The sequence below is a fragment of the Asterias amurensis genome, chromosome 12 (genome assembly GCF_032118995.1).
Source record: "Asterias amurensis chromosome 12, ASM3211899v1".
NCBI classification, from domain to species: Eukaryota; Metazoa; Echinodermata; class Asteroidea; order Forcipulatida; family Asteriidae; genus Asterias; species Asterias amurensis.
In genome coordinates this window covers 1,450,673-1,461,548 of record NC_092659.1, presented here as the reverse complement: position 1 = coordinate 1,461,548, position 10,876 = coordinate 1,450,673, and the positions used below count along the sequence as shown (strand labels likewise).

Here is a 10,876-nt window from a genome sequence, read left to right as displayed (position 1 = left end):
CTTCTCTGTCAAAAACTATACGTTACTTCAAAGGGAGTTGTTTCTCATGAATGTTTGTTTTACTATCCAACAGCCTCCATTGCTCGATAACATGCCAACAATGGGAGACTTTTGAACGCTAGGTGGCAGCAGACTTAACCGGTAAATTTCCAGTGTTAACGCACATGACAGAGAACAATGGATTTTACCCGGTAAGTCTGCTGCCACCAAGCGTCCCAAAAAGTCTCCCATTATTTTAAGTAATTAGTGCCAGTCTAGCTATTATACTACTTACTCTACTCATGGAGGTTCTACCTCTATGCTCCACTACTATACTAGACATCATCCATAAGGTTTCAAAAAAAATTATGACAGTAACACCTCATTGTGTAATATTTTTGTGGAAAATTTTGACAATGAATTATGATATATTTTAAAGAATTATGTTGAGTATCGTAAAGTAACATGACTTAATAATAGATTAGACCTTCCCCGGTGTGCTTGTTCAACTCATTTTTACTGTGGTCTTGTGACGAAGAAACACGTTGCCATGGATCGGTCGAGTTGGTCTTTGAAAAGCGTTTGCAATGGGTAGAAAGACGTTGTAAAATAGAATACAGTGATCCACAAAAACAAAAAAACGCCTCGAAATTGCACGGTTTTCTATTTACCTCTCTTCGACTAACACGGTCGGCCATTTATGGAAGTCAAATTTTTGACTCCCATAAAATGGCCGACCGTGTTAGTTCGCAAAGTAAAAGGAAATCACGCAATTTCGAGGCAAATTTGTGTGGATCATATTGTATTCTACTTTTAAAACATCCCAACAATTGCAAACATTCCAACAATTGCATTTTATAACAAGCGGTTATAAACGCTTTTTATAGACCAACTCATCGGATCCAAGGCAACGTGTTCCTTTAGAGAACTTCAACATAGCCATAGGTATGGTGGCCCTGAAGGGACATCGCACATCGCAAATATCTTTAGGCCAATACATACATTTTGAGCCTAAATGCACTTATATGTGACTGTGTCTATGATATCAAATTTGAACATTGAAAAGGTCTAGCTACGGGCTTTTACTCTACTAGACTAAGATAATTTCTACATCTTCCTCTTGGTTTTAAAGTGACTTGATCTAAGATGCCATATCCCTGTCCAGGTACAAGGTCAAAGGTGAACTTGTGGAGCAGTCTAGCGAGCAGTACACGAGCCTCAATCTATAAAAAGTAATAAATTAAAAAAAAATATAAAAAAACACATTTAATTTTCATTATTATAAGATGTGTAGTTGAACCCATTATGTGTTTTTGAACACAAAGGACACAATAATGTGTGGGTATCCTAGCCTAGCAATTAAGACCAACAGACTAAAACTATGATGTTTCTGTAGAGAGTGGGTCAGAGTCCCAGACGTGACACATGTGTCCTTAAATACACTTAACTATGATGCTGCGTCCTTCGGATAGGACGTAAAGCCGTTGGTCCCGTGTGTTGTTTAACGCACGTAAATGACCCATACATTGCACTTGTTATAAAGAGAAGGGGTTTGCCCGGTGTTCCTGGTTTGATTGACAGCATATTGTGCCCCAGTTGTAAACCACTACATGGTGCTAGAGGTAGGTCTCATAATTGAAACGCAAGTCCCACGTTGCATGAAAATACTTACTATTGTTCCAAGAGCGTCACTGAGTGGCGGATATGAGCGCTTTATTTTGAAGCCACTATTATTAATATTATTACATACTATTGTAAATTATGACCATATAGTTTATAGAATCAGTTTCTCACCAATGCAAACTGTTTACCGATACAGGAACGCGTTCCAGACGAAAAAGGAAAATACGTGTACTCCATTCTGAAAACAAAAAGATAAATTACATCACATATCGGCCTGCTCTTTTAAAATTTTGGCTCAATTAGTCAACAATGTTGCCAGAAGATAATGAAACAAAAAAAACACCCTTGCTGCACAACTTTCCGTACTTTCAGATGCATAATAAATGGCTTTAGGCCCACAGTTAATTAATATTTCCCCTTTCTCAAAAACTACGTTCTTCGGCGGGAGCCGTTATACTCGCAATGTTTTATACTTGATCAACAGCCCGTTGCTTGTTACACAAAGCAAGTTCCCCATTGCTCATTACCAAGTGTCTTTATTTAAAACAGGTAATTTAAACAAAACATACTCCTCTTACATGTTTGCACCAGCCATGAAGCGATCAGGATCAAACTTCATCGGGTCAGGAAAATACTCTTCCATTTTCGCCATATGCGAGGTCACCTTTAAGACCAAAGACAAAAACCAGCAGCTTTAGTAAATCAAATACTGTGCCCTCTTCCAAAAGGTGCCGCCCTCCTCCCAAAGGTGCCTTCTTCCCGAGTTGCCCTGTTCCCGATGTGTCCTATTCCTGATGTGCCCTCATCCTGAGGTGCCCTGTTCCCAGGGCATGCCCTCTTGCCAATGCGCCCTCTTCCCAGGGTATGCCCAATTCCCAAAGGAGCCATCTTTCAAAAGGTGCCCTCTTCCCAAGATGCCCTCTTCCTGAGGTGCCCTGTTCATGAAGTGGCCTATTTCCGATGTGCCCTCTCCCGGAAATGCCCTCTTATGTCCTCTCTTCCTAAAAAGTAACCCTTATCCCGGTCTGAATAGTATTAAATAGACCAAAATAAAATTCAGAAATGGTTTACTTTCGGTCTCTTTAAAGATGCCACCAATTATTAATTACCCCTACTACAGCTCCTTTTGGTATCTTGTAACCTTTGACCTCTATATCATGAGCGAGCTCACGTAAGGTGCCGCTGACTGGAGACCACAACCTCAGAGTTTCTTTCAAAACCTAAAAATATAAACAACAATCTCTATAAATATTTGAACGTCATGATACTTTAAAGGCAGTGAACACTATTGGTAATTGTCAAAGACCAGTCTTCTCACTTGCTGTATCTCAACATATGCCCAAAATTAGCGACCTGTGAAAATTTGAGCACAATCGGTCATCGAAATTGCGAGATAATAACAAAAAAAAAAACATCCTTGTCACACAAAGTTGTGTGCTTTCAGATGCTAGATTTCGAGACCTCAAATTCTAAAAATCTGAGGTCTCGAAATCAAATTCGTGGCAAATTACTTCTTTCTCGAAAACTACGTTAGTTCAGAGGGAGCCGTTTCTCACAATGTTTTATACTACCAACCTCTCTCCATTACTCGTTACCAAGTAAGGTTTTATGCCAATAATTATTTTGGGTAATTACCAATAGTGTCCACTGCCTTTAATCAAAGCCATTGGATGACCCAGAAGAACTGGTAGTTGGGGGCAAATCTTTTTAACAAGAAGTCCCCTCGACCCACTAAAGCTATTAAAGTCCCGGCCGATGTTTTGCCTTCCCTGCCAAGTAATTAAAAGCAGGACTTTTGAGAACATTGAAGTCTCCCGAGGTCCGAAAATCTACTCCACGGTGAATCACAAGATGCCGACAGGAAGACAAGTTCTCAAAAGAACATAATCTACCTGCATCAGATACACATAAATGCATGGTGTTACCGCAAACCAATATCATAAATCCCTTATTACTGTAAAAAAATTCTCAAGTTGAACTAACCTGCATCATGTACCCGAGTTTGCTAACATCAGAAGACTTAAGCTGGTCATTATCTCCCATTATGGCATCTACTTCAGTTCTCACTCTGAGGGATTAAACGTAATCATAAAACCAAGAGACTGTTTCTTTGAGTAAGGAGAAACTGTGGATAAGGCGACTTCAGATCAGGGCAAAATTTCATAGAGCTGCTGAGCACAAAAACTTGCTAACATGAAATTTCTTCCTTGATTTGTGGAAATCACAAAATCATGTCTCGCCCCTCTTTTAATGAAACCCATTCCTGAATAATATTGCTTAATACCTGTGCATAACTTCCGGATGGTTACCAAGTTCAAGCAAGCAGAAGCTAAGGAGATTGGCGGTAGTTTCCTGACCTAAAGCATTAAATACAAAAATATCATATTCCTAAATCATTCAATCTATCCATTAAACAAATCAATAAATCAATCAACAACAAAATCAATTCCAATATTGACCATAACTCATTTAATACATCAATTGGGGACTTTAAGACGCTTGGTGGCAGCATACTTACCAAGTAAAATCCATTGTTCTCGTTAAGGTTTGCATGCTCATAAAACTAGGGCCATTTCGAAACCATTGCTTCGGCTTGCGGCTCCGTCCTCTTGCCTGAAGCTCTGAGCGCGTACGCAAAGCACGCGCATTGTCTGAAGTCCCCCCCCCCATTGATCAACATAACGAAGACTCACCGGCAAAGAACAAAGTGACAAACTCATCCACAAGGTCCTCCATTTCGATTTCTTCTGCTCCATTTTGATAAGTTTCTCTCAAGATGTGAGTGAAGATATCATCATGTAACTCCTCATTGTTTCGTAGTTTCTGTAGTTTACCTTCGATGCACCTCCTCCCCGTCTCCCTGAGGAAGTTGATGGCATCTCGAATCTCTTGATGACTCTTACGAGCAGCTGGTAACATATTGTACTTGGTGAGGTAAACAAAAACAACATAAATGTAAATGCATAACTATACACAAAACAATTCCCAATTTTTATATTTTTTAAGCAAGTCGCCGGACACACACGGCCTGAAGGCCACTCTTGTCTAGGGGCCGTTGTCACCTACCCCGAGGGCTGAAACAGGGTTACCCTTTAACCCCTTTAAAATAATTTGTATAAGTAACATCTACGTTGTTTAGGGATTTGGGAAACGAACCTCTTAATTCATAATTATCAACAATCCAGATGAACTTATAAATGTTTTTTTTCTAGTCAGACTTTATGGAAACTCATATATTGCCCACCTTCTCTAGCGGTGAGTACAAATTTTCGGACACACCGTCCAAACTCCGTCCTACTGCTTTGTTGAACGGTGCATTCTCGTCTAAAGTCGAGTTCAGATCCATCCCAAAAGCCACCTGTTGGCAAATGTTGAAATAAATACTATAATCATGTTAAGTCATAAGCTTTATGAGTTTAGCCTTTAGAGGTACGAGCTCACACCCTTTGTGAAGAAAGTTTAAATATCATATTTACAAAAGCTTACAACAAAATTACGATACAATCGAACAATGCAATGACTCAGATACACAAGTAAATAACATCATGGCCTAATTAAAACATTTTGAGTCTATTTTTGAACAGCTGAAGTGTGTAAGCTTCCTGGATGCTGGAAAGAAAATTCCAGAGCCGAGGATCAGCGGCTTAAAAGGCACGATTTCCGGTACGCGACTTAGTTTGGGGGTGTGTGGACTAGTTGTGTCAAATGATTAGCGGGTGAGAAAGACATGTTGAAAGAAATTAAATCTTGGAGATAATGAAGGGGCCATAGAGTTGATGCAAAGGTAGACACTGACAAGATGTTTGAAATTTACGTTGGCTCCAAATGGTAGCCAATGAAGGCGACGTATCAACGGTGCGCTCGGACGGTCACGAGCAACAAGACAAGTTTGTCTTGCAGGCGAATTAGGTCGCCTCCATTGACACAACAAACACTGCATTTTCAACTATTATAATGTAAAACTAGTTAACAAAGCCTCCTTAAGTTAACACCGTCGTTTTTTACTTAAAAATATATGCGATTCTTATTTTGAGTGTATTACAAAATCTTACTTTGCCAATTACGTCGAGTGTTGTTCGGTCTAGTTCATCCAACATGGCGACCTCTGTCTTCCCATCAGCTTTATGGCTGAGTTTCTCAATAAGAAGATCTGCACTGGCATTAAACTGATCAACCAAAGTCACCAAATATCTGCAATTATTGTAATTTGATTCTCGTTATAGTCTACTGTAAGCTCATTAGATCTTCAAGCTCATTAGATCTTCGTCAAAAATGGTGCCATTCTAGGTGACATCGCCACTTTTGTATGAGGGGCCGTTAATGACTAAATGAGCAAACCCATATATATAAGAGCAAAACTATATGTATAAGAGCAAACCCATATATATATAAGAGCAAAACCATAAATATAGGAGCAAAACTATATATAAAGGAGCAAAACCATATATAAAGGAGCAAAACCATATATAAAGGAGCAAACCAATATATAAAGGAGCAAACCAATATATAAAGGAGCAAACCCTTATATAAAGGAGCAAACCCGTATATATAGGAGCAAACCCATATATATAGGAGCAAACCCATACATATAGGAGCAAACCCATATATATAGGAGCAAACCCATATATAAGAGCAAACCAATATATTTAAGAGCAAAATAATAAATATATAATGATCAAAACAAATATATAGAAGACCACCGAAAATATATAAAGGATCAACGGCAAATATATATAAAGGACCAAAAACCTGGTGACAAGTCTATACTTACTTTTGTTTGAACATTGGTGTGAACAATAGGTCTTCTATTCGGCATATGGGAAGGGACTGGTGGCAAGTCTATACTTACTTTTGTTTGAACATTGGCGTGAACATAGCTCTTCTCTTCCCATGTTTAATTGGATCTCTTTGTGATATTAAACCACCACCAAGAAATCGAGCCCCGAATACTTCCTTGAATGCACTGTAAGTCCTTGAAGGTTTCCTATGTGGGCTGTCGAAAGAGAGAAGCTCCTATGTGAAAACAAAGGAACAAGAAGCCCCTTGCATACGCCTCTCTTAATACTTATGCATGACGTCATAATTCTTACTCACAATGAGGCTATGGGCGCACGTTCCCCATCACTTGCCGTGGTTGCGCCCATCGCCTCGTTTTGAGTTTAGCATTGTGACGTACCTCATGCATAAATATTAAGAGAGGCGTATTGGCCACCATCTTTGATGAAACTTGCACGCGTGAAAGGCTGTCATTGGCTGAGAGTTGTTCGCAGTGCGTTCACGCGTGTAATTTTCCATTGTTTTACATCAAAGATGGTGGTCGATGACGTAAAAAGTAATACCATGTACTCTTGGCAGGAGCGTGTTTAGGCGACCATGACCAGAAACAAGCTTCTGACGTCAAATTCACTGACCGAAACAATTTCAGAGAGCTTCGCGAAAACGGGTCGGTAACCAGAAACAGTTCATGACGTAAGTACATCTCTTGAAAATGTATGTATAGCCGTCATTTTATTATCAAGGAATGGAACTTAGTCTTTGTAATTTTATCAACATTATTTAATTGTTATGCTTTTAAGTATTTCAATTTAAAAGAATTTCAGTACGTTTTCCGTTTAGAGCCCGCCATCTTAAAACCAAGCCTAACCGAGCCAACAAGTCGGTTACGGTTTGGTCGGAACAGCGGTTCAACCGAACACGGGAAAACGCTCGACCAATGACCAAAGCTCAAACATGTCTCTGGTTAGGGTCGCCAAAACGCGCTCCTGGTGTCGTTTATCATTGTCATTGTCATTGTCTTCGTCGTCATCGCTAACGCCGTCGTTGGTACCATGTCGCAACTTGGGCTAGTTCCGATTTACACCCTTTTCAGACAGGCGCTCTCGAGTCGCGCCGAACTAAATTCTGACCTATTAACATGAAAAGATCGACGTCTAAAACAGAAGGAGCTAAGCAGGGCCCAAATTCATAGAGCTGCTAAGCACAAAAATTTGTTTAGCATGAAATGTCTTCCTTGATAAAAACAAGATTACAAACCAAACTTTCACGTGATTTTCAGGATAAGCAAACAACAGCTGAATACCAGTAACAAGAAATATGCAACAAATGGAAATTTTGTTGGTAATCCTGTTTTTATCAAGGAATAAATTTCATGCTAAGCAAATTTTTGTGCTTAGCAGCTCTATGAAATTGGGCCCTGAATCCCAACCTAAGAGTTTGGGTTTCGGTTTACATGTTTTTATTTAGTACTAAGATTTTTTAGGGTTGATGTTTTACCTTGACTCCATCAGGATGAAGTACCGTCACACTATGCAACCAAAAGATGAACATCACGAACACCGGCCCGCATTCATTCGCCCTAAAAATTAAATGATTTCAATTGTTGTTTATTAAAGTCCCATAATATCTCCCACCACTCTTCAGTCTCCTGAAGATCACTAGAGCAAGCTAGTCGAAACGTTGAGACCAATTAAGAGCTCACTCCGCGGTAGGAAAGTTTGTAGCGAGAAGTCACCCTCGATCAAATAAAGCTAAAAGTAGTCCCGGCCGATTTTCTACCTTCCGCCAAGTTTCAGAACTGAGAGGTCTCCCAAATTCCGAAAATCTACTCTGCGGTAGTAGAATATAGCGCAAAACAAGTTCCCTACCTGGCAAGTAGGTATCCACACATGGTGTTAGTGCAACCCAAATTGATACCTTGCCATGCAATGCCTCAAATTCTACAATCCCATAATGATAAACTACAGATATATCAGAGTTGTAAATACAATATTGATTATTATTTTATTATACTCACATGTCAAGAAGCACTTCCACAATGGGTTGATCACGTTTCTTGTATTCTTGGAATCTTACCGCATGTCCAACAAAAAAACTGAACCAAAAGAATCCAGTATTAAAAAAATATTCGTACAAAGTGTACATAAATGTGTACTTGTTTATGCCTCTGAAGAAGCTCCGGTTTGGATCGAAAGCTAAAGGCCATCAATTTACATAAATAGTTGCTATCGGTTGAACAATTATTACTGTGCCGAAACGGTTACATAAGGCACTGGACACTATTGGTTATGGGATGTATTTAAAGGAGCACGTTGACTTGGATCGGTCGAGTTGGTCTTTGGAAAGTGTTTGTAACTGTTCGTTATAAAATGCTGCGGTTAGAAAGTTTATTTAAAAGTAGAATACGAAATTGTGTGGTTTTCCTTTTACTTTGCGAACTAACACGGTTGGCCATTTATGGGAGTCAAAAATTTGACTCTCGTACATGGTTAACTGTGTTAGTCGACGAGGTAAAGGAAAACCACGCAATTTCGAGTGATACTTGTGTGGATCATTGTATTTCATTTTTAAATCATCTTTCTAATCATATGCATTTTCTAACAAACAGTTACAAACACTTTTCAAAGACCAACTCGACCTATCCAAGACAACGTGTTCCTTTAACGGACATTGTGTGTCTCGTGTCAGTCTCAATGCAGATTGCTCTGACTTTTCCGTACCGATGGAAATGCATGTACATAATTATTTATTATTGATAAATATTGAGCTAAAATCAGATGAACATTGATGAACAGATTGTAATGTTTCTGTTACTTACCCGTCCATCTTTGGTGATGGAATATGAGCAAATCTACGATGCTGATAATGAATATACATCACCGCCACAAGAAATAAACATCCAAGAAGTGAGACCAGTAACAGACAACTGTAAACCAGCAAACATGCAACAGGTGTATTGCAAAGCTCGGTCGCCATTTTGCTTTAACAGGGCCCAAGTGGTCGCAACAGCAATGTTTTAGTTCTGCGAACTGTTCTTATATATATGCTCATGAATTGCACACATGATTCAATGCATACAATGATTAGATAATAGTCAGGTCTGCGAACGTCAGCTTCTACATGTATATGTTGGGCGCGATTTGTCAATCTGCGCGATCGGCGACCAATTGATCTTAATTTGATCGTTCAATAGCGCAGCGCGATCGGTTGATCGCGCAGATTGACCGATCGCGCCCAACATATATATTGGCAATAATTGAACACGTGGAGACTCGTTCGTTGCACAAAATGACAAAACTGTTTTCCAGTGTTTACCTGTGACGGGTTGGTCACGGGTTTAACCCGTCATTCTAGTTTATGTTGTCTGGTATTCAAGGCCAACACCGTGAAACCCCAACGTAGTGGTGTAGTGTGTTTTAATGTGCCATGTTCCCCTGCAGAGCCCAGACTATCGCCCTTAGTAACATGAGCTTTATTTGACCATGGAGCAAGCTAGTTTATTGCTCCATGATTTGACCATCCCACATAACTAACGGGGGTGGGAGGTAGTTCCGAGACATGTCTACTGGACATCTTTGGTAACTGTCAAAGATCTAACTTGGTGTATCAAAATATTATGAGTGCATAAAATAACAAATCGGTGAAAGTTTTGACTCAATTGGTAATCGAAGCTGCACGAAAAGAATGAAAGAAAAACACAATATTCAAATGTCTTCAAGGTTTCAGGCCTACGGGTATTTTATTAATCGAGCCAGAAATTACCTCTTTCACAAGAGCTACTTCAGAGTGAGCCTAACTATATATCGGATCAAACTCAACTAGCCTAATATTTTTTAAATTGGTGCTATAAAGCGTTTACTTCGGACAGAAAATGAAACCGAAAATTGAAATTGAAATCGAAAATGAAACTTTTCGTGAGAAGACGCCCTCCATAAAAATACACAAATTAAATCCTCAGAGCTTTGACTTCATTTTTTGTAGGTTGGGCCTTCCGAGAAGCTATAATTAATTTCTGCATGGCCTTTTTGGATCTTTAGACCTTGGTATAAATTCGATTCAGGTATGAGCTTCGTATTATATATTTTATTTTATGCAACAAGCAAAAAACATCATTTCTGACTTCATTTCAAAAGATAATAGAATGAGCGGAAGTTTCAAACTGCTGCCAAACCAACACTATAGACCTCATCGCAAATACCAATGCGCAAGCGCAGACTGTTGAATGAGGTGCATTGTGGGATATATATGAATCAAATTTGTAATCAGCTAGACCACAATGCACCTAATTCCAAGCTTTACGCGCGCGCCCCAGTATTTGCGAAAAGGTCTATGTAGTATGCAACTGTATACTGTAAACATTGTTACTGGCTCAAAGTTTTGACCCTATAGCTACGTGAGAAGAACTTTACTATGGTCTAGTTCCATACTTGGGATAATAAATCAGGCTTTCAGTTCATAAGGATGACAGTTTGTGCCGTCGCCACAACCATGGAGTTCT

At 39.4% G+C, this 10,876-nt stretch overlaps 1 protein-coding gene across 2 annotated transcripts; it reads right to left on the bottom strand.

The window, feature by feature from the left end:
* Positions 1 to 917: 917 nt before the first annotated feature.
* On the bottom strand, positions 918 to 9,844 carry LOC139945315 (cholesterol 24-hydroxylase-like). 2 transcript variants are annotated; one of them, XM_071942670.1, is made up of 13 exons: positions 9,694 to 9,844; positions 8,396 to 8,473; positions 7,876 to 7,957; positions 6,452 to 6,615; positions 5,655 to 5,793; positions 4,847 to 4,960; positions 4,296 to 4,527; positions 3,887 to 3,959; positions 3,586 to 3,670; positions 2,712 to 2,822; positions 2,181 to 2,266; positions 1,774 to 1,840; positions 918 to 1,202 (listed from the first exon to the last, which is right to left on the bottom strand). In XM_071942670.1, coding segments are annotated over exons 2-13 (1,296 nt in total). In that variant the 5' UTR covers positions 8,398 to 8,473; positions 9,694 to 9,844; the 3' UTR covers positions 918 to 1,061. The 2 variants fall into 2 exon arrangements, with proteins under 2 accessions (XP_071798771.1, XP_071798770.1); XM_071942669.1 differs by lacking the exon at positions 9,694 to 9,844 and adding an exon at positions 9,197 to 9,624.
* Between the last annotated feature and the right edge of the window lie 1,032 nt (positions 9,845 to 10,876).